The following is a 22,465-nucleotide window of genomic DNA, read 5'->3' on the forward strand; positions in this document are numbered from 1 at the left end:
TGCAGAAGTTCCATCCTGTCCCACCCCTCTCACAGCCCACTGACTGACCCCTCTTACTTTATAGCTACATCAACCAGCGGAATCGGGAGTGGAACATTGTGGAGTCTGAGAAGGCTCTGGTGGTGAGTTTTAAACTTCACATGGATTACTAAAAAAAAATTCTACCTAAAGCAGCAGGAGTTCCAGCCTGATGGCACTCACCTATAATGCCAACACTTGGGAGACGGCAGCAGGAGTTTAAGGCCAGCCTCAGCTGCATTGTTGTTCAGAGCCAGTCTGGGTTATTTAAGGCCCTGTTTCAAAAGAAAATTAAATAAAATTAGGGCCAGTGAGATGCCTTAGCAGGTAAAAGTGTTTGCTGTGCAAGCTTGGTGCCCTGAATTCAAGCTCTAGAACCCATAGAGGTGGAAGGAGAGAGACAACTCAAAAAAATTGACCTTTGACCTGCACACATTCATCATTGCAGACATGCCCCTCCCCCAGATAATAACATAATTAAGTTAAAAGTAAAATCTTTTGTATATTATCCATGTCTGTTTTAAATTTTTTGAAATCGTATGTATACTTAGCATGTGTGCACTTTCCACATCCGCTTACGGCATTTGTAACCTGTGATACAAAGTAACAGTCTTCTGTCTTGTTTGCCCTTACATTGATATTTTTATGATTGTTGTACCTCTATCTGTTTTATTGAGGTGTGTGGGTGAGTTTGGTGGTTGCTTCTGTATCTGTTCTGTTAGGGGATGTTTGATTGTTGTGCTCTATCTATTTGGGGGTGGTAGTGTGCTGTGTCTATTTTGATAGAAGAGGTTGGGTTCTTGCTCCTCTAGCTGTTGGGGAAAGGTGTTATTCCTGTACCTATTATTAGGGGAGGTTCCATTGTTACTCCTGTATCTGTTTTGTTAAGGGGAGTTTTGGTTCCTGTTCTTTTACCTATTCTGTAGGGGGTAGGGGCTAGTTGTTGCCCCAGAGTCTATTCTTTTGGGGTTGATTTTTGTTCTTGTTCTGCAGAGCTCAGCCCAGGTCTTATGGGTGCTTGGGAAGCGTTCTCTCTGAAAAGGATAGACAGCCTTTGAATGTTATTCACATGTAAGCTGAGGATGAACAGGAGGAGGGGGAGGAGAGCTCATGCATTCTTTCTGTCGTAGGCTGAAAGTCACAACATGAGAAACCAGCAGATGGACCCGTTTACCAGGCGACAGTGCAAACCCACCATCGTCTCCAATGTGAGTGCCTGGAGAGGACCTAGATTCTAGGACATAGAACGAATTCCATTAGGAGATTAATAAAGAAGTTAAAAATAATGTTTTTCTAGCTGTGATTTGCTTGCCTCAAGCTTGGTTCTGGATTCCTTCTTTTTTATCTTTCTAGAGAGCATACAGGTGGTAAAAACCTAGGAGCTAACCCTCTGTACCAGGCTATATTTTCAGTGCAACAGATTATTAGCATAGGATGAGTATCCCTGATCCACAGTGCTTGGTATTTTTAGACTTAGAAATATTTGCACCATCTATTGAGCTATCTCAGGAATGAGACCCAGGTCTACAGAGTAGATGTATATCTGAGGATGACTTTAATCATAACTTTAGTACTTAAAATCAGATGTGGAATTTGTGGCACCATGATGGTACACAAATTTTTAGATTTTGAAGGTTTTGGACTTTCATACTACAGAGTGCACAGCCTATATATGTTGGTTAGCATTGAGGCCTAGCTGGGATGTTTTAAATGTGCTTTTCTATTGACTTGACCTGCTAATGGATGCCCTGTAGTACTTGTATGTTAGTGGGAGTAAACAGAAAAGAATCTGGCATGGGACTCTGAATGTTAAATAGCCTTTAAAGTAATTTATGGATTTTTCTCTTCCAGTCCAGGGACCCAGCTGTTCAGGCTGCCATTTTGGCCCAGCTAAATGCAAAATACGGTTCTGGAGCGTTACCAGATGCTCCAAAGGAAGTGAGCAAGGCAAGTACAGTTCCTGAGGTTTTGGAGCTAGACTGCAGGCCGGGACCTGAGCAGGCTGCTTGCCTTTGATTGGCCTAATGTTTGTACACACAGGCATTCGGGGAGTGCTCATAGTCGGTCCTTCTCTTAGTTAAGAAGTCGTTATTAGTTTATTTAAGTTACTAAGAGTGTAATCGCTGGTACTGAATTGTGATCAATCCTAAACTACTACTTAATGGACCTTGACTGTGTCTTCAGGTCACTGCCTTCTGGACTTCTGCAGCAGGTTTTCTCAAGTAGAAAGTGTAGGGAACCATTAACAAGTAAGGGTCAGACAGTTGTAGCAGTGAAAGCAGAAATGGTAGTCAGGAGAGGCTCATTTATTAGTTCTTTGTTTCTTTGTTTTGTTTTCCTGTTCCCTCAACAGTCTCACATGTGCCCTTGGCTGGGCTTGCACTTGCAGGGACCCTCCTGCTTGTGGGTCCTCAGTATTCAGGGTATGAAGAAACAGTTACTAAAAGTTCAAGTTTGGAGGCCAACCCGAGTTACATAAAGCCCTGGGGGTGTGGTCATTTGGTAGAGTGTTCTCTACTGCAGTATGCACAGCTCAACTTGAAACTGGGGAGTACGGGGGTGTTTCATGCCCATAATGCTTCACAAAGAAGGTAAAGGCTGATGTTGAAAACCCTCAGATGTTTCCTTGACTAATCCATGAATGCCTTGAAATCTTGGGTCAGTAGGGGGACGGTTATCTTAAGCCCACCCTTTCAACTCATGCCATAGACAAGCTTTGAAGCCTATAAAGGCACCTGAAGAGAAGGCTTCCTCATCTATGGCCTCTCCTGGTCTGAGTTGGAGATTATTACAGCTTAGTTGGAGAGGGTGTGCCTGGCAAGCTCACTAAAACATGTGTGTGTGCACACGCATGTGTTAGTTTACTTTTAGAAAAAAGTGTCAGTCAAGGAGGTGGGAGGCTAGGAAGATGGCTCAAGTCAGTAAATTCTTCCCTAACATGAGTTGGAGATCAAGACTTGAGTTTGGGGCTGGAGAGATGGCTCAGCGGTTAAGAGCACCCAACTGCTCTTCCAAAGGTCATGAGTTCAATTCCCAGCAACCACATGGTGGCTCACAACCATCTGTAAAGAGATTTGATGCCCTCTTCTGGTGTATCTGAAGACAGCTACAGTGTACTTAGATATATAATAAATAAATCAAAAAAAAAAAAAGAACACCTTATTTAAAAAAAAAAAAAAAGACTTGAGTTTGATCCCCAACCCTGTGTAAAAATGCCTAGCCTAGCTGGGCCTAGTGACACACCTTTAATCCCAGACTCAGGAGGCAGAGGCAGGTGGATCTCTGTTGAGTCCCAGGCTAGCCTAGGCTATAGAGAGTGCTACCTACAGTAGCCAGCACTACTCAGAGAAACCTATCTTGAAAACTAATGCCTGGCATGGTGGCTTATGTCTGTGACTACAGAAGAGACAGAGGAGGGTTCCCAGGCAGCTAGCCTAGCCTAATGGGTGAGCTCAAGGCCAGCAAAAGATCCTGTCTAAAAGGAGATACGTAGCTTTTCTGAGGATCACACCCAAGGTCATTGTGTGGCTTCCACATGTATGTTGCACACATGTGTGTACTTCGAAAAAGATAGGGGCTCATTATGAAATTCACATGATCTTGAGCAAAACCTTTGAACATCAGTGGCTACCGTTTCTTGAAGACTTTGCATTTTACTTTTTTTTTTTAAGTTACATGTAATAATGTTTTGACTGCATTTATGTATGTCCACTGCATGATGTACTTGATGTCCTGGAAAGTCTGAAGAAGGTTTCTAATCCCCTAGAACTGGAATTACAAATGGTTGTGAACCATCATGTGAATGTTAGGAACTGGATCCTACAGCCCCTTGCATTTATGTCTTAGGTTTTGTTTCCTTGTCTCATTGCAGGGACAAGGAAAGGATAAAGATTTGAATTCTAAGTCAGCCAGTGACCTCTCCGAAGACTTGTTCAAAGTCCATGACTTTGATGTGAAGATTGACTTACAAGTCCCAAGCTCAGGTGGGTGTGTGTTGTGCTCAGAGGAAGGGCCCTAAGGACCAGATAGATTTGTGAATCTCTCAGCTTGGAGTCTTGATTATTTGAGGGGGTTGGAGGGGTCCCTACTTCATCTGTGGTCCATAGAGCCAAGGTCAGATAGGCCACAGGTCAATAAGACTTCCTGAAGAAGTGAAGCTAAAATCAGATCTGTATGGGTCCTTAATTTGCCAATTTGTTTTTTCCCAGAGTCAAAAGCTTTGGCCATCACCTCCAAGGCCCCACCAGCCAAGGATGGAGCTCCAAGGAGATCTCTGAACTTAGAAGACTATAAAAAACGACGAGGGCTTATTTGAGCACTTCCAGCCTGCTGCTTCCAACCCTGCATGCCCTGTCATCGTCCCGCCTTTCCTCTTTTCCTCTGATTTGCCCTCTTTGGGCTGGAGCAGCAGTGGAACTGGGAAGAGACTCTAACTGCCAGTCATTGTAATATAAACCATTTGCTGTATAGACCTTCCTTGTCTGCACCATCTCCCAGCAACCTCAGGCCCCGCCCACGGTGGGTCTGGGTGGGTGGGGCTTCTCTTCTTCCAGGTCTTTAGGTCTGCGTTTGCCCGCCCCACCTGCTTTTGGTTTTTAACTAGCACCGTCCGGCCACTCTGCACATTCAGTATTACCATGGAGCTAGGGTTCTTGCTAGAGCCCCTGGTGGCAGGAATGGCAGTACTCCAGTGTCCTCTTCAGGCTGCCTTGGGCCCGACCATCGAACATTTGGCACCTAACCCTGCAGAGAGTGGGACTGGGCGGCTGCCATCTTCTTCCCTCTCATCCTTCTCTTCTTCCTGTGTCCATGGAAGAGGGATTTTCAAACCAGTTTAGTTTCCAAAAAGTGTACATTTATGGGGAGGGAGGGGGCCTAATTTGAGTGTGTGTGTGTGTGTGCGCGCGCGTGTGTGTGTGTATGCGCGTGTGTGTGTGTATTTTTTATCATTTTTTAAAATGCAGTACTCTTTGTACCAGTCTGTCATGGATCTAGCTGTTTCAGATTTTTTTGAGCTGTACTTGAGCATCTGAAACTGCAAGAAAGAAACTGATTAAATGTGATTCTTCTTACTAAACAGGCCTGACTGCTGTAGCTGTGTGACTTCCCTCCCTGTCTACCCTAGCACTGCCCTACCCCACAGGAAGCTCCCATCCACCCCCCTTGCCCCATAGGCTGTGTTCTGACAGGTGGGCAGGAAACTCATGGCAAGGCCCAGGGGGGCAGCCAGAGTCTCGATCAGTGCCCAGGCACAGCTGTGGCTTCTTGACTGAACGTAGCACATCTCGTCCCCACCCACTGTTCCTCTCTCTTCCTAGTGACTCCGATGTTTGGCAAGAATAACACTTTGTTCTGGTTTTTATGAAATAATTCAACATGAATGTGGAGAGCAAACAAAAAGGTGTAGGTTGCAAATGTTACCAGCATGTGCAGTGGTGCGTGTGCCCGTGTGTGTCTGTGTGTGTGCACATATATGTGGTGAGCATCTATATATTGTGCAGTAGGATGAAGCCAGCAAAGAGGTGTGTATGTTATGAGATGTTTGAAAAGAAATAAGCTGCCTGCTTGATAATCACTCTCAGGTGTAAAGCGCCAACTGTAAATAAAAGTGGCATTTAACAAATTTAACAAATTTCTTCAGAACAAAGTACAGCTGATGATATCCACCAAGCAGTAAGCGAAAGAAACAGCTGGGAGCCGCTGATCTCCAGTGCTGAGGACTCGAGCTCTGCTCTGTGCTTCACTGACTTGTATAAGGAAGGGGTGATGGGAAATCATGGAATTAAGTAGTATTTAAACAAAAATGGACTTACTAGCTCTTCTGATTGAGGAAAGCCCCGGTGTTGTTTCACTTAGTTTACATTTTTACTTTCTAAAAAGCAGCAACGGACGGCTTTAAAGAAAAGCATTGTGACGTAGAATGGGAAATGTGGCCTGTGCCCAGCTTAGGTGTAGCTGTGGCACAGAGTCGAGCACAGGAGCGGTGATGGGCTCATTGCAACCATACATACTTGAAGAGTCCATTGACCAAAGCTCGCTCTAGACGGACTGTGTTGTGTAAATGGGGAATCAGCCTGGGGAACGCCGCCTGCACACTAGCAGGGTCCTGGAGCTGCCAGACCTCTCCTATCATGTCAGACTTGGACTTTTTTCCTTCTTGTTTAAAGGACGTAAAATCATAGAATCCATATAATCTGTGGCGTCATCCTGACCCACATGTAGATCTGTATCTAATATTATTTGGATTTGGACAAGTGTCAATGACATTATGGCTGTGTAATAAAATTTTTATTAAAAATTCCACACACTGTAGCCCCTTTGCCACTCCCCACCTGCAGCTGCTGAGATGCCAAAGCAAGGGGCAGGGAGAAAAGCCCACCAAAGAAGATGGAAGTTAGCCCAGCCACTGCTTGCCTGCCTGCTGACTGCAGCCACCCAGCATCTACCTGCGGTCGGTCTCAGCTAGTCATGGGACATTGGCTTTGTCCCACCCACTGGGTTCCTGGCAGGTCGGTTCTTCTGCTGGTGAATCTCCTCAGTGACCCCTCCATCACCCCAGCTTCACTTCAGTGTTGAAGGGCATAGCACCCAAGACTGTTCTACCCTCTTTCAGTTCTGGGAAGTAAGAGTCAGCGTCCGTATGCCTGGCTCATTGCTGTCTGTAGATCTGTTGTCTGTCTGGTTTCTGACAGGGACAGAGAACATCTGTTTTTGTTATTTTTCTGTGGTTTCCTGATTTGTCACTCAATTTGTAAATAGATTTGTAAATAAACTCGATGACATTTTAACAAGGGATCAGATTTGGTCCAAAGCTTGCATCTTGAGTGGCACCCTTTAAAAGTCTCCAAGAGCTGCTCCTTTGCCCCACTTGAAGTTCTGCATCCCTAGAATGAAAATGGCTGTCTCCGGGGTTGGGGATTTAGCTCAGAGGTAGAGCGCTTGCTAGCAAGCGCAAGGCCCTGGGTTCGGTCCCCAGCTCCGAAAAAAAAAGAAAGAAAATGGCTGTCTCCAACCCTTAAGTGACACCCTCATGATGGTAGTTCCCTGACCCAGTGTGAGCTCCAACACGATTTAACTGAGCAACTATATATGCCTGGTGTGCTGCCTAACCTTAGTGAGAACCGGGTCCTAACAGCTTTCTCATGCCCCAGGCACAGTTCTTTTGCCTACCAGGAAGCCAGGGACTTGAGTCTAACTGATTACCTGCAATCCTGTCCTACACAAGTAAGACCTATGAGGGCTCCCCACTGTGCAAAGGCTGCATCATACTTTACCTTTGTTAGCTAAGCAGCCAAGAACTCTACGGAGATAGTAGACACCAGGGCAAGGCTGCCTGGTGTTGATAAGGTAAACCTACAAGCATATCGAACTTGTCACAACTCACTACTTGACTGTTGGGTGCAGAGAGCCTTTTAAGGCAGAGGATGAGTTGACAATCAAGCCACTTTGTTTTCAGTATCCAGTTTGAAGAGAAAGGGAAAGATGGTCAACTTTATATCAGCTTCTCCCAGGAGAGGAGACTGTTCATTGAATGCCCCAAGAGCTCTAACAAGCCAGAAAGCCACAAACTCAGCTCAAGATAGAATCCAAGACCAAAGGCTGACATGGTCTCCTTGGGCTGTACTGAGAGCTGCAAGGAGCAGCATTAGTAAAAGGTCCACGGTAGTTGTAAGGCTGCTCTAGGCCTGCCCCAGTCCTATGTGGGTAAAACTTTGAATGCAATTGCTTGGCCTGGAGTAATACCCAGTCATTGCAACACAGGCACATCTAGGAACTCCAGTCTGTTCTGCACCTAAGATAGCCAAGGGCCAGAGGCTACATAGCTCATCTCCTAGCACTACCACTTAATCCCTAGAGATAACACGTCTCTGAGACACAGTACCCCATCTTTTAAATGAATAGTGAGCTAGACATGGTAGCCCGTGCCTTTAATCCCAGCACAACCACCAAACTAGCTGTAGCTAAATTGGCAGTTTGCCTGGCATTCACAGGGTTCTAGATGCAATCCCCATCAGCACATGCCTGCAATTCCAACAATAAGGAGGTGGAGGCTAGACAGATAATTCAAGGTCGTTGTCTTCAGCTACATATCTAGTCTGATTTGGGGAATCTTCTGGAGGCCTCACTCCCCGTCCTTATCATTACCTCTGGCCATCCAACATACACCACCATCCATAAACTACCAAGAGTATTGGAACTCAAGCCAGAAAAATAGAACCTCAGCAAACTTCCGGTTCTTCCCATTGAAGCCCCGTCCAAAAGTACGAGTTTCTGTCTATCAGCTTCCCCCTTACCCTTCAATACCTAGCTGAAATTCACCTGGGGGAAGCCCTCCTGGGACTTGTCTTAACTGTGGGGTGCCCTTTCAACTTCCTCTAGCGCATCACTTATTAAACAGTGGAGTTGGGAGCTCAACCCCATCCAGACAGCGCTTACCTGGAAAGGAAGAAACGAGGGGAAAGGATCAAGCTGACATCCTTGATCAAGCAAGACCCTGAAGAAGGCGCCCGTAGCATCAAAATCCCAGGCTTCCGGTCTGTTGGAATCTAAAAACGCGGCTGCGAAGGGTGGAGCTGGCCCATTGGCACTAAGCGCAGGTGTGTCCTAAGGATCTGATGGGTCCCATAACTTGGCAGCCCAGGTAGAAGCATGAGTAGAGGGTGAGCAACAACTGGGATGTATTGGCTGCACAGTCGGTGAGTACCTGTGAGCTCTTGCACGTAGGCGACGTGTCCCTCCCTTCCCCAAGTTTGAGGCACCCCTGGTCTTAAGGGAGGCAGGGAGGTGAGGTCTTGACACTGCACCAGGTGACTCGGTGGCCTAAATTCACCTACAGTGGACCCTAGTCTTTGGGACGCTGAGCCAATGGCAGCTTTCCGGGGTTCCTGCTTCTGATGTTCTGTGTACTCCATCACCAGGACCCCCAAATGGAAGTCAGACCTGCGGGAACTGGGTTCCAGTTGAGAGCCACATTTGCTCTTTCACTAGGAGATGCAGCGAGGTTTCCTAGTGAGCACTTATCATAGGCAGACTCAGCACATCACTAACATACATGGGTGGGGCTTGAGCAGCCTCCAGGAGGTCATCATCTTCAAGTCGCTGGCCGCTACAAAAGACCATACAGTTCCCTATCTTCAGAGACTTATAGGAACACATGCTCCTGAGGAAGAGCAAATCCTGGTTCTGAAGTGTGTCAGGAGAGACTGCTGTAACAGCGCATACACAGGCACGGTGACACATTTTGTTTTAGACAAAAGTGATAGATTATAGAAAGTCAGTCCTGCTATCATCATGGCTATTCCAGAACATTCACAAAGACTAGGCTATCGGTATGGGTATTGCCAGAGAGGAGAAGAAACCCAGAGTTGAGAAGTGTCAGAGGTTGGAGCTGTCAAGGAAGACACCCTGTACTTTTATTTCCCCTTCCAGGACTGTCCTTCCCTACCCTACAATTGAGGTTGGGTCCAGGTTCCCACCAGCCCTCTTTCTAGAATGCCCTGGGCAGAGCCAAACATCAGAGTGACTGACCATTTGAGAATGCTGGAATAGGTAAAGAAAATGAGAGTCCAAATTTCACAATGCTCCCGAGGACCCATTGCAAACAGTGAAGGAAGTCCTGTAGCATCCTATGGTCAGTTTCCTGGATGGCTCCTGTGTGGTTTTCTTCCCAAAAAATGTGAAATAATCACCACCTCCAGTAACAGAGTCATTTTGCTCTTTGCAGCTAGCACAATGTCTGGCTCATTGCAGCTCCGTAGGTGTTTGCTCGGTGAGTGAGCCAGGCATTCCCACAAAACAGTGGAGTCCTGGGGGTTAAGGGCACTGACTGCTCTTCCAGGGATCCTGAGTTCAATTCCCAGCAATCACATGGTGGTAATGAAATCTGATGCCTTCTTCTGGTGTGTCTGAAGACAGCTACAGTGTACATATATAAATATGATAAATAAATCTTAAAAAAAACACATTGAACTCTTAAGCTCATCTCTTAGAAACTCCCTAGGGCATGTGTTGCTGAATGAAGTTTTGTACTAATCCCACCAGAGGAAAATGCTACCTTAATCCTTCCCCTCCCAACACCGAGCTAACTGCACTGAGGAGGACCTGAAGGCTCAGAGTAATGAGTCCCTCATTCAAGAGTGCATGCTTTCTTGTCCTCTCTCTCTCTCCCTCTGTTTGTCTGGAGCTGGAGAGATGGCTCAGTAGTGAGAGACCTCTTCCAGAGGACATAGATGTGATCCCCGGCACCCACAAGCCAGTTTGCAACTCTGTAACTCCAATCCCAGTGGATCTAATGCCTTGTGAGCACTGGGCATTCCCACGTGGTACACAATTAGGCATGCAGGCTGAAGCCCATACACACAAAAAAAGGTTGTTGATTTGTTTTGTTTTTTTTTTGTTTTTGTTTTTTTTTTTTTTGCAGGACCAGATAGACGTGGGGGTAGTGAGCAGTAATTTTGCATCAGCACCTGGAGTGGAGGCAGAGGATAAAGATAAATTGGATGCACACATGTGTGCGTGCCCGCGCGCGCGCACACACACAGATACTCACGCACTCACGCACACACTCATGCACACACATGTACACACATACTCACACACACATGCACATCCCTCGATTTGCTCATTCCATTTCCAGGCCTACCCTTTTCCCATATTTTTTTGTCCCATGGCTGTTGCCCTCCAGGAGAGACAGCGCTCACACATACTGAGTCCAGATGGCTAAGCAACAGGGAGAAGACTCAGGTACCTTAGCTCTCACTATTTGAAGGTATAGGAGAACCACCCCCACTGAGATGCCTCAAGAAAGCTGGGTGTGGTGGTGCATGCTTGTGACCCCAGCCCTCAGGAAGTGGAGTCAAGATTGCAAGTTGAAAGTCAGCCTAGGCCACATAGCTAGATTCTGTATCACAAAGGTGATGGAAAGAAGCTGGAGAGATAGCTCGGTGGCTAAGAGCACTGACTGCTCTTCCAGAGGTCCCGAGTTCAATTCCCAGCAACCACATGGTACCTCACAACCATCTGTAAGGGGATCCAATGCCCTCTTCTGGTGTTGTCTGAAGACAGCTGTACTCATACATAAAATAAATAATTTTTTTAAAAAGATACTTTATTTCCAATGGCAACAGCTGGTCTACGGCCAAAGCAGAGTGACCCCTGTAGCCTAGCTCAGAGCAATCAATCCCTCAAGGACCCCCAAACCTTGACATACTCCTCTATACCCTAGCTCTATGCACCTTGTTCTCTCCCAGTTCTTTTGTTTCTCAGCATACAGGAGGCCACGCCTACTCCATAAACTGATTTCCTGCACATCCCTTCCACTTAAGCAACAAAAAGTGGAGGGAGCTGGGCATGGTAGCTTACATCTGAGGCCCTGGTGCTGAGCCTTCCAAGGCTGAGGCAGGAGGGTTACTAGACTTGGAAGTTTACTATTTATTAGTTAATTATGACCTGTCCAGGCCTTGCCTCAGTAACTTCCCTGTTTTCTGCCTGAGGTAGGTGGAAACAGACTCTTGCTTGGTTGTATAAAAACTAGAAGTCCCTGAATGAACAAAGCCCGTCAGCTGTGGTGGTGCATGTCTATGATCCTAGTGCCCGAAGGCTCAGGCAGGAGGATTGCCCAGAGTTGAGGCAAAGCTAGATTACACAGTGAATTCAAGCTGGATATGGAGGGGCACACCTTTGACTCACTGCTTAGGAAGCAGAGACGGGCAGATCTCTCTAAGTTTGAGGCCAGTCTGGTCTACACAGTGAGTTCCAGGGTGGCCTGACACCAGAATGAGATTTTATATCAAGAAATGTGAGGAAAGGGAAATAGGAAGGGAGGGAGGAAGAAATTTAACTTAACACATGGTGATAGAAATCAGGGGCCTAGTCACTCCCTAGCTGTAGTTTGGGGACATCCCTAACCAGCATTCTGGGATGGAATGCACTGCGACCCCTTGTTCTTAGTTCATACATTCCCTGCTGTCCTTATCTAACCAACAAAATCCACCTAAACAGCACATACTCTTGCTGTTGTTAAGAAACGGTTTCATGTAACCCAGGCTGGCCAGCTTATAACTAATGGATAGATGGATGGATGGCTTGAATCTCTGGTCCTCCTCCTTCTGCCTAGTAGAGTCCTAACAAAGGTAGCATAGGCATTCGCCATCACCCACAGCGACATTCTTTGGTTCCTGCTATGGTACACCTAAGACTTGGGCAAGTACATAATACAAGAAGAAAAAGAATTGTTCTCTCAGCAGCTAGGCTAGACCTTTAACCTACTCTTCTAGCATTGCCCACACACTGCCTGACACACGGGTACCCAGTAAGGCGCTCCTTCTCCCTCTTCCTACTTCCCTCAGTACGGTCCCAGTCTACCCTCTGACTTCTCCATGGAGGAGGCAAGTGTTCAAACTCCTGGTTTCTCTCTCTTTTGCTTTCATTCCTTCCACACTCCTCCTCTTCCTCCTCCTCCTTCCTTCATCAGTCACCTGGAAACCCTTTCTCCCTGCCAAAGGTTCTCCTTCTCCCTCTCAACACTCTCTTCCCCTTCTCCTGGACCCTCTTAAATTCTGGCTGAAGAGAGAAGTCAAGTCGCATACATAACCCTGGGCCTGCCCCAACAATCCCAGGCTCTAGGTGCTCAGTGAGAGGGCCCTCAATCCTTTCAGGGGAAGGCAGAAAATTCTGGCTTCTGCTCACAGTAGCCTTGCAGTTCAGCAGAGCACCAGCAAGCAGGGTCCACAGACCCATCCAGAGATGACGATAACTTTACAGTGTCTGAACTTCTACATCAGTGTCCTCTTTTCAGTGCTCAGTCACAACTCTGGGCCATGTGAGGTTTTCTTCTGTTTACAGATAGGGAAATAGATGGAGGGAGTGTACCTAAATTTCCTTCTAAGGTATGGCGGACCAGAGACACTAGCGGTCTATTACAACACTAAAACACTCGCGTTTTCGAGCATCAAGCCTTTTTCCTTCCTTCCATGCTGGGCAGGGAATCCAGCACTTGCCACAGAGTAAGCAAGTGCTCTATCACTGAGCTACACAGTCAACGTCCATCTCTAAAAGTTTACTCACAGCAACCCTACAACGTTGACAGCTTCCCTGCAGGAGAATCTGCAGTTCAGAGAGGGGAAAGGGCTCGTTTTGAAGCCACAAAGCTTCAAAGAAAGGGGCGTGGGGAGGGGGAGGAGGAGAAGAAACAGCACCACCAGCTAGTGGGGGGCTGGAGAGGGGCGGTGGAAATGCAGGCCAGGACTAGCTCCGACACTTGGAGTCAGGCTCCGCCTCTTGACCTTGTTCTCTGCCCGCTGGGAAGTGGAGAGCTTCAAGGGATGGGGGGTGGAGAGCAGTCTTAGCTCGACCCTGGCCACCGACAAGTTGGGCGCACGCCTTGGGGTGTGGCTTCTTTGGGTGGCTGACGGCCTTGAACTCCGGATTAAGGGGCCCAGGCCAGAGAAAAGCCCCAGAGACTCAAAAGACTTTGACCAGGAAGGTTGGAACACGGAAAAGAGCCCGAGGAAGCGTGTGAAGGAACGGGCGCAGCTTCTTCCTGTGCAGGTCAAGACCTTTGGTTGGCACTGAAGGAATCCCTCAAAAGCCGCGGGAGGGAACAGGGCTCCGGGGCGGGGCAGGTCTCTGCAGCTTCCTTGAGGGCAGGACCATAGACAAGGCCGGGTCCGGACCTGAGTCTGCCTGTGACACTCGGGACACTGCAAGCCTCCTGCAGCAGCGAGGGCCCCCGGAGGCCCGCGCTTTCTCAGAAAGTGAAAGGAGTGGGCAGGGGGCGCGGCCGGGGCGGGGCGGGGCGGGGCCGGGCGGGCGTTGCCGAGGCTCCGCCTCGGGGCAGTCCCAAGCCCCAGGCGCTGAGCGTCTCCAGTCCCCGCCGCGCCGCGGGCTGGTGGGCTCGGCTGCCGCTCCGGTGTCGGGAGATGACCCTGCCCGGACACCCGACGGGCATGGCGCGACCACGGGGCGCGGGGCCCTGCAGCCCCGGGTTGGAGCGGGCTCCGCGCCGGAGCGTCGGGGAGCTGCGCCTGCTCTTCGAAGCGCGCTGCGCCGCAGTCGCCGCCGCAGCGGCCGCAGGGGAGCCCCGGGCCCGCGGGGCCAAGCGGCGTGGGGGACAAGTGCCTAACGGGCTCCCGCGTGCTGCCCCTGCTCCGGTGATCCCGCAGCTCACTGTGACAAGCGAGGAGGATGTGGCCCCGGCCAGCCCCGGGCCGCCGGACCGGGAGGGGAACTGGCTCCCAGCTGCGGGGTCGCACCTGCAGCAGCCACGCCGCCTCTCCACCTCGTCCCTCTCCTCCACCGGCTCCTCGTCGCTGCTCGAGGACTCGGAGGACGACCTGCTGAGCGACAGCGAGAGCCGGAGCCGCGGCAACGTGCAGCTGGAAACCAGCGAAGACGTGGGGCAGGTACGGGCCGCGGGGGCGGGGCCAGCGGGGGCTGCGCGCCGGGGACTCCGCTCCCAGCTCTGCTCCGACCGCTTTGCTTCCCCCGCCGAGAGCCCAAGCCAGGGGCAGGGGACATGGGGATGGAGAGGGACCCAGGACGACCTCTCGCCTTGGTTCTTTTTTGGGGGCTAGGCAGGCGATGGTAGCTGAGCGCTTGGGCGTCTAAAGGAGGTTGAGGAGTACGCGACCCACGGAGCGGGAGCCAGCGGGTCCGCGGGCATACCTGGGTAACTGTCAGGTAGGGCTGGAGAGATCAGAGCCGGGTAGTCTTACCCTGGGAGCCCTGAGAGAGAAAGGGGCGCGTGAGCTTTTCTCTCTCCTCCCCCTCCCGGTGCCGCGGCCCCACCCCCGCCGTTGCCACGGTTTCCCTCTCCTGAGTGGGAGTGGAGCGGAGCTCCTGGCTCGGCTCCGGAGCCGCTGCCGTCTGCTCCCCGCGCGCGCACGAGGCGTGGATGCGGGAAGGGAGGGGCGCGGGGCTAGAATGGAGCGGAACCAAGATCCACCTGCTGCGCCCCCCTCCTCGCCCTGGCCTACTGCTCCTAAGTTACGGGAAGGTAAACTGAGTCTGACAGGAACTTAACTAGTCTCTGTATGTAGTAGTGTAAAAGTTCGCGGGCCTAATTAACCGTCAATATCACCCGCCAATATTAGGTGAAGTCATTATTCGTGGTATGGCCCTCCTTTACTGGAGGTTGAACTCGGGGCCTCAAACACGGTAGGCAAGCATAACCACCACTGAGCTACATTACATCCTCAGCCCTCTATTCATGACACTAATTTGCCAAGTTACAGTGAAACACAGTCTATAGCCCATTTAGGCCTTGTACTTACGATCCTTCTGTTTCAGTAATCTCCCTTGTTTTAACCATGGCCAGATAACTAAATGAACTGCCTGAGGACTGTGCCGCGTTGCTCTAGATTTTACGCAAGCGTTCCTCCAGTGGAAAGAGAGAGACCGGGAACGCCCCACTCTGGCCAGAAGGCCGGAGTCCTGGTGACTTCGTAAGACGCGCGCCCGGGTTGCCTAGCCGCCTTGAGAGAGAAGAGCGCTGAGGTGTGGCCTGGGCCCTCTGGAACCCGGCATCCCTGCACACTAGGACTGGACCGAGCGAGGGAGGCAGTGTAACAACTCCAAGTGGCACTGTGACTCAGAGACTTACAATACAAAAGAGAAGGGGGGGGGGCTCACAGCAGGTTGTCGTCCCCCCACTTCCCATCATCAGGTGTAGGTGCGGGGGCTCAGTCACGAGTCCGCTGCACCCCTAGTCCTGACAAGTCAGAGGATGATCGGGTACAGTGGTCGTCCTTGGGGCGACTCTAGACTACGTACTGAGGCGAATGTCGCCGAGGTTCCTCCAAAACCTTGGCTTGTGAGCAGTGGGAGGACCTCTGAAGAACCTCAACGGTAGAGCGGCCACTCCCCTGCTCTAATCTCAGACACCCTGTGAAGGGCGCGACCCGTGAGAGCTGGGAGGACCCAGGCTGGGGCGCAGGCACACTCGCTTCCCTGTTCCGTCCGCCAGGACCCCCTAAGTGCTCAGGGAGAGGCTGTGCGGGGGAGGACCCGCAGTCTAAATCTGGGTCTAGTGTAGGTAGCTCCCGCAGGGGTCAGGACATCCAGGAGAAGCCCAAACTAGTGGTTCCCTGCAAGTCTTCATCTTCCTTTCCCACCCTGGTCCTCGGCTTCTCCAGGAACCCGCAGGAGTAGGTCCAGATGGCCTCTCCGGGCCCTTTCAAACTCCCAGGTTGTCTCCCAGGCTTCCCAACCCCCAGCCCGCCGGGGCCTCCCCGAAGGCAAACAGCTCGAGAGCTGCAGATAAGCCTGGAGCTGTTGACAGAGGCTGCCCGCGTCTGCGTGGAAGGGCTGGGAGCGGACTTTGCCTCACAGCAGGCCCCACAGCACGCCTGCTCGGGCCGCCTTTTAGGGCTTCCCCCGGTCAGGAAGCAGAGCGACTCCCACTGACCGTTAAGGATGCACCTGGGGAAAGATAAGGTGCCAGCATTCTAGGGCTGCAGTCTAACCAGCCAGCATCTCACACCCGACCTAGAAGGCTCTGCCTGTCTCAGCCAGGTTCTACGACCTTTCTTTTACTTCCTAGTCGCTTGCACAGCCTGCTCGGGGCAGGACATGAAGGGCTGGCCTGGACGCTTTGCTCCCTCCAGCGGTCCTTTTCTCTGATAGAAGGAAAATTCAGGAACAAGAAAAGCTGAGGAACCAAGGGAGAAGCAGGAGGCCTACTCCAAGGGCAGGTGCTGTGACTCTAAGGCCTTGGCTGTCTCCTCAGACATTTGTGGGAGTGACCCTAGCAGAAGAGAGGGTGTGTCGATTCTTTTTCATCTGGTTTTATTGTCTCAATGACTCAGGCTAGGTGAGGAGACCTGGATGCTGTCCCCTGCTGGACTCAACCCCCACACATCATTTTTCACTAATTATAGAGCAGAATTTAGGTTAACAGACTTCCTTTTTAAAAAGCAAATGCCCATGGGAAGGTGAAGTCGTGGGTCACTTATACCTTAGTGCAAATCATTTAGTAAATTTAAATTGATTGCTCTCCCCACCGTCACCACAGGGAGTGCTAGTTTGATAGGACAATTGGAACATTGGGAGGGGGTTGGGCTGGCAGAAATTTCAACCAGGATTGGTGACTCTATAGGAACAGAGTGAATCTCAACCTTCCTAATGCTGCAGCCCTTTAGTGCAGTTCCTCATGCTGTGGTGAACCCCAACCACCATAACATTTTTATTGCTGCTTCATAACTGTAAGTTTGCTACTGTTATGAATCATAATGTAAATATCTGTGTTTTCTGGCGGTCAAACAACCCCTGTGAAAGATTTGTCCCTCCCAAGGGGTTGAGATCCACAATTGAGAACCTCTGTGATAGAGGCAGAGAACGGGAAGACAGAGGAAAAGATGAGGTCTGCTAGCGAATAGGCTGTCTGGATCCATGTGAGGGGCAGATGTCCACAAGGCTTCCAAACAGAGCTTAGACAAGGAAGAGGTCTAAGGCCAGGACACAGCAAGTCCCTACTTATGGAGACACTCATCTGTAATGAAGAGAAGTTATCAGAGGGGCCTCCTTTGTCATCAGCAGAGGACACAGGCTTCTTGGCCTTTGTACCAAATGTCCAGGCAGCCTACGGTTGGTGGAAGCAGTCTCTCCTTGGAGGGAGGGGTGGACCATATCTTCCCTGATGTTATGAGCCAAAATCTTCACCCACCCAACAACCCAAGAGAGACTGTCTAGCAGGCCTTTTGGATTTACTTGTTTGTGAGTGCGTTATGCTCCCTGCAAAAGAAACCATTCTTCAGAGGAAGCTGGCCATGAGTTGGCTTCTATGGCGCTTACAACTGGATCCACATCACTGGCAAGGGAGCTACACCTTGTTATAAGAAGCTTCAGGAGCTGACTATGGGAGGCTCCGCTGAGATGATGGGCAGGAAAGCTCTTTGTTTCCTGCAGGGATAGAATCTGCTGCTGTTTGTTCTACAAGACTCACAAAACCAAGGCAGGGCGAGTGGGGAATGGCTCTATTCCATATCAGCTCAGAGACTAGTCCATACTGTTACCACGCATTAACCAGTCAACCAAGCAGGTAGCATACACATTTTTTTTTTTTTTTTTTTTTTTTTTTTTTGGAGCTGGGGACTGAACCCAGAGCCTTGTGCTTGCTAGGCAAGCGCTCTACCACTGAGCTAAATCCCCAACCCCAGCATGCACATTTTTAAAGACCTATCTCAATGTTTCTCAGCCTGGCCTCAGATTCCTGGTTCACATAATCTTCCTTTTCCAACCTCCCAAGTAGCTAGGACTACAGCCATGCACCACCATGTCCAATGAGCCGGCTTCTGTGAGGCTTCTCCTGAGCCTTCGTCCTTTCACTGAAAGTAGATCTCTGAGTTCAAGGCCAGCCAGGGCTACACACACACAAATAAAGAAACCCTATGTTGGAAAGGGGGGGGGGGTGGGAAGGGAGAGAGGAAGGAAGGAAGGAAGAAATCACAAAACCTCCAAAGGAAGGATGGTGAAGTTCCCTCACACAGCACAAGCTGGTCCTCCCACCAGGATGACTTGAGAACTAAATGTACCCTGGTTAAATTCCTTCTTGCCCCGCCCTCCCTTAAAGTTTTGTTAGGTTTTTCAAACCACCCAAGCCTTTCACCGTTAAAAGTAATAGGAGGAAGGCCCCCTAGGTTCACCTCAGAGGTTAAAACCTTCATAACACCCTCTAGCTATAAATGTTTCACCCTGTAAAAGCATATAAAAACTGCTAGCTGATTGGCTCGTGGTGAGGAAGTTGGGCATAAGTGGGAGTCTGGAACCAGGGCATGATGATGCTAACTTGGACGAGCCTTGATTTCCTCGTGTGGTGATCCAGGTCGTATTCATGCTGTGTAAGGCATCAAGATCACATTGAATGTGAGAGAAGAGGTCCAGGATACTTCTGCTAAATATCACCTTCCTGGAATCTTACTGGACGGTTTGGAGGGCGTTTCATAATAAAACCTGGATTTATTATGCAGCAAAATGCAAACCTTGTATGTATTTAAAGATTTATAAAAGGAGTTTTGAAAGATGTCATGTTTCTAGTGGGCTGCTTCTGGCTACACCCCCAGATCCCTGGGGATTGGACATGTGATCACGCCCTAGTGTGCCATGTTGGGAAAGTGAGAGCAATGGTGACCGTAGGAAGATGAGAGGCTGCAGGGGATGCAGCAGGCAGGCAGTAAACAGTGGGGGGCTCGTGCTAGGGCAGCTGCTACACCTCCCGGAAGAAATGGCACTTGCTTGGATCACTGAGCTAGAAATCGTAGGAAGTCAGGACTAAAAGTAACCTCTCACTCCCTACCAAGTGCCTTGTCACCAACCCCACTTCTTTTTCCAAAGGCAAGGCTTTCTGGTCAATAGAATTCTGCTATTTAAGCTACCTCCTCATTTCTTAGCATTCCCTTTGGCAAGGAGGTTTGTTTCAAGATACATACATGAGCCACCCCCTGAATGTCAAAGAGCAGACACAAGACTGCTGAATTTGGGGTAGAGGGTGGAAATGTAGAGATTGGGTGGAAGGCAGAGTAATGGCCATGAGGCGAGAAATAATGCCCCCAAATACCTACACTCACTGCGGTTTTCTCTGCGGTCTTCTACTTTGCACTCACTGGTCAGACTTTCTGTTTCTTGATCCAGATCACAGCCAAGGATGCCTTGGGCTTTTGGCTTTCTTGTTTGTTTGGCTTACTAAAAAAGTGTGTAGGATCCGGGAACAGCTAGAGGGTCCTAGGGAGCCCCAGGCCATTCTTTTCACAAGCCCTGGCAGGCTGGCCTCCCTTCCCTGGTCCTGTCGGAAGAGTTGATTGTGGTCGGTGTGCCCTCCTAAGTGAGAAAACTAGGTCCCACGTGAGTAAATCCAGTATCTAAATTTGGCTCAATTTTCTCTAGGAGTTGGATGGAGGGAGTCAAACTCAGTTCATTCATTACAACAGTGCTGAAAGCCTAATTGTTTCCCCATTTTACAGATGAAGAAAAAATAATGCACATAAGCATTTTTTAATGTAGATATGCAGAATTTTAGTTCCATCCCTGGCTTATACAAGACGTCACCGTGATCTCACAATCAGCATCAAGTGATTCCTGATATTCACAGAGTTCAAAAATCTTGACAGAGCCTACTCATTAGTAGAGCTAGGTTTAACCCTGAGCCCTCTAGTGCTGAATCCCTGAATGCTTTCAGACTATCCAAGTAGCTAGAAGGAACTTTTCTCTGCCTGTCTCAGTGCCTGCCACACTGGTTCGAATTTTCTTTGGGTAGGCAGCTGAGTGAGTGAGTAGCAAACGCTTGCATGAACAAGTGCTTCTGGTGGGACGGGGCCAAGTTGAATTCCTGCTTTAGAGGGACATTACTGAGATACTGACTCGCAGACCTGGACTTGTTGCTTTCAGAAAAGCCATTGGCAGAAGATCCGTACCATGGTCAACCTGCCTGTCATGAGTCCTTTCAAAAAGCGCTACTCCTGGGTGCAGTTAGCAGGGCACACAGGTGAGCATCATTGCAGCTGGGTGATGTCGCTTTGACAGGAAGGTGTGGGCAGTTCTAACTGGTGACCCTGTGCAGGGAGTTTCAAAGCTGCGGGCACCAGCGGCCTGATCCTGAAGCGCAGCTCGGAGCCTGAACACTACTGCCTGGTGCGGTTGATGGCTGATGTGCTGCGTGGGTGTGTGCCGGCCTTCCACGGTGTGGTCGAGCGGGATGGTGAAAGCTACTTACAGTTACAGGACCTGCTTGATGGCTTCGATGGACCTTGCGTGCTTGACTGCAAGATGGGTGTCAGGTTTGTGTCCCCTCTCTCTTGGTTGGGCAGAATCAATCCGGGAACCAAGGACTGGGATAAAAGCTCACATGCCTGGTCCCTGCCCGCACCTCACAGAACTTACCTGGAAGAAGAGCTGACCAAAGCCCGAGAACGGCCCAAGCTGCGAAAGGACATGTATAAGAAAATGCTGGCCGTGGACCCCGAGGCACCTACTGAGGAGGAGCATGCGCAGCGTGCCGTCACAAAACCTCGATACATGCAATGGCGCGAAGGCATCAGCTCCAGCACTACACTCGGCTTCCGCATCGAGGGCATCAAGGTGGGTCAGGTTCCCCTCACTTTGCATGACCTCTCTTCTGCCCCATCTTCAGTGCTCATGAGCTCCAGCCTCGACCATCCCCAAGAGACACCCTCTGATAGCCATCTCTTCATCCCCAGAGGTTAAGCCCCCGGGGAGGTACCACTGCCCTTTGCATGATCCTCTCTCCCCTCAGATGGGTCCTGGTCTCTGACACTCCTTGCCCACCTCCTTCAGAAAGCCGATGGATCTTGCAGTACTGATTTCAAAACTACACGAAGCAGAGAGCAAGTGACTCGAGTCTTTGAGGAGTTCATGCAAGGAGATGCTGAAGTGCTGGTGAGAGGAGGCCTCTAGAGCCTTGAGGGTTGGGTGCTCTTGTTTACAAGGGTGCCTCTTGGCGAGTGTCCTTACCTGTGCTGTGCCCAGTGGTAGCACTTCCCTTGTGGTACTGTCATTGTTTTTCCTCCTCTCCTATGTGAGCCACATGGTGTCTGTGTCTTCCCCACGACAGTGTTTGTTAGGCAAGTCGAAATAAATGCATGGTGCTTCCCAGAGTCAGCAGAGCCGCCCGCGGTGTGACATTAATCTGTCCACTCTGACTCTTCCTTCCAGAAGAGGTATCTGAACCGCCTACAGCAGATCCGGGATACCCTGGAGATCTCTGATTTCTTTAGACGGCACGAGGTAAGAGGTGGGTGGGCTCAGGACCTGGGTTTGTGCTTTATGAGGTTAAGAATGGGAAAGTGGGGTGTTTCTGGGAAAGGCGGGTGGCCTGACTGCCATGGCGGTCGGCAGGTGATTGGCAGCTCACTCCTCTTCGTGCATGACCATTGCCATCGCGCTGGTGTGTGGCTCATCGATTTTGGCAAGACCACGCCTCTCCCCGATGGCCAGATCCTGGATCATCGGAGGCCCTGGGAGGAGGGCAATCGTGAGGACGGCTATTTGCTGGGGCTGGACAATCTCATTGGCATCTTGGCCAACCTGGCTGAGAGATGAGGCTGGGCCCTTTTCCCTCAGCTTGGGCCAGCTGGTCAGAGATGTGGACCTGTGGCTGCATCCCCACCATGCATGCCGGCAAGAGACTGGAACCCCGCTGGGCGGGCAGTTCACATGGTCCTGGAGGACCAGGTGCCATCCACTAAGGGGGTGTAGTACATTAGGAGCTGGCTTCTACACAAGCCTGTCTCCCAGAGCTGAATGACACTAATTTATAGGAGAGGAAGGAAACAGTGGGCTTCTCCCCCAGCCTTGTCAAGTGACTTTGCACCTCTCCAGAGGGTCCCGATCCAGAATTGTACTTCACAGTTATATAGACTTACTGGTCTAACTTCCTACACTACCATGGACACCCTTCCTAATAAAACTCAAAGATTCAGCTTCTGTGACTCAAGAC

General features: G+C 50.0%; 2 protein-coding genes across 4 annotated transcripts in view; both read left to right on the forward strand.

Moving 5' to 3' along the window:
- Rtf1 (Rtf1, Paf1/RNA polymerase II complex component, homolog (S. cerevisiae)) overlaps positions 1-6,813 on the forward strand; it is a 59,591-nt gene extending 52,778 nt beyond the window's left edge. Inside the window, exons 14-18 of one of the 2 annotated variants that reach the window (NM_001401979.1) lie at positions 65-122; positions 1,149-1,226; positions 1,870-1,965; positions 3,890-4,001; positions 4,227-6,813. In NM_001401979.1, the coding sequence (NP_001388908.1) occupies positions 65-122; positions 1,149-1,226; positions 1,870-1,965; positions 3,890-4,001; positions 4,227-4,333 (451 nt within the window). In that variant the 3' untranslated portion in view covers positions 4,334-6,813. The remainder of the gene's footprint in view (positions 1-64; positions 123-1,148; positions 1,227-1,869; positions 1,966-3,889; positions 4,002-4,226) is intronic. The other variant, XM_063284277.1, reaches the window with a different exon arrangement.
- Positions 6,814-13,892: 7,079 nt separating this feature from the next.
- Itpka (inositol-trisphosphate 3-kinase A) lies at positions 13,893-22,457 on the forward strand. 2 transcript variants are annotated; one of them, NM_031045.2, is made up of 7 exons: positions 13,893-14,420; positions 20,398-20,494; positions 20,570-20,786; positions 20,883-21,087; positions 21,304-21,405; positions 21,682-21,753; positions 21,865-22,457. In NM_031045.2, the coding sequence occupies exons 1-7, from the start codon at positions 13,938-13,940 to the stop codon at positions 22,066-22,068; spliced, it is 1,380 nt and encodes a 459-aa protein (NP_112307.2). In that variant the 5' UTR covers positions 13,893-13,937; the 3' UTR covers positions 22,069-22,457. The 2 variants fall into 2 exon arrangements, with proteins under 2 accessions (NP_112307.2, XP_038961845.1); XM_039105917.2 differs by lacking the exon at positions 13,893-14,420 and adding an exon at positions 14,862-15,013 and having other exon boundaries at positions 21,865-22,447.
- Positions 22,458-22,465: the final 8 nt, after the last annotated feature.

This window comes from Rattus norvegicus, chromosome 3 (assembly GCF_036323735.1).
Source record: "Rattus norvegicus strain BN/NHsdMcwi chromosome 3, GRCr8, whole genome shotgun sequence".
Classification (NCBI taxonomy): Eukaryota; Metazoa; Chordata; class Mammalia; order Rodentia; family Muridae; genus Rattus; species Rattus norvegicus.

What these genes read in the sequence shown, in the direction of transcription:
- Itpka (NM_031045.2), top strand. Translation starts at nt 13,938, where the DNA reads ATGACCCTGCCCGGACACCCGACGGGCATGGCGCGACCACGGGGCGCG. An exon ending in AAGGAGATGCTGAAGTGCTG is followed by an intron (nt 21,406 to 21,681) that starts GTGAGAGGAGGC and finishes TCTTCCTTCCAG; the next exon opens with AAGAGGTATCTGAACCGCCT. An exon ending in ATTTCTTTAGACGGCACGAG is followed by an intron (nt 21,754 to 21,864) that starts GTAAGAGGTGGG and finishes GGCGGTCGGCAG; the next exon opens with GTGATTGGCAGCTCACTCCT.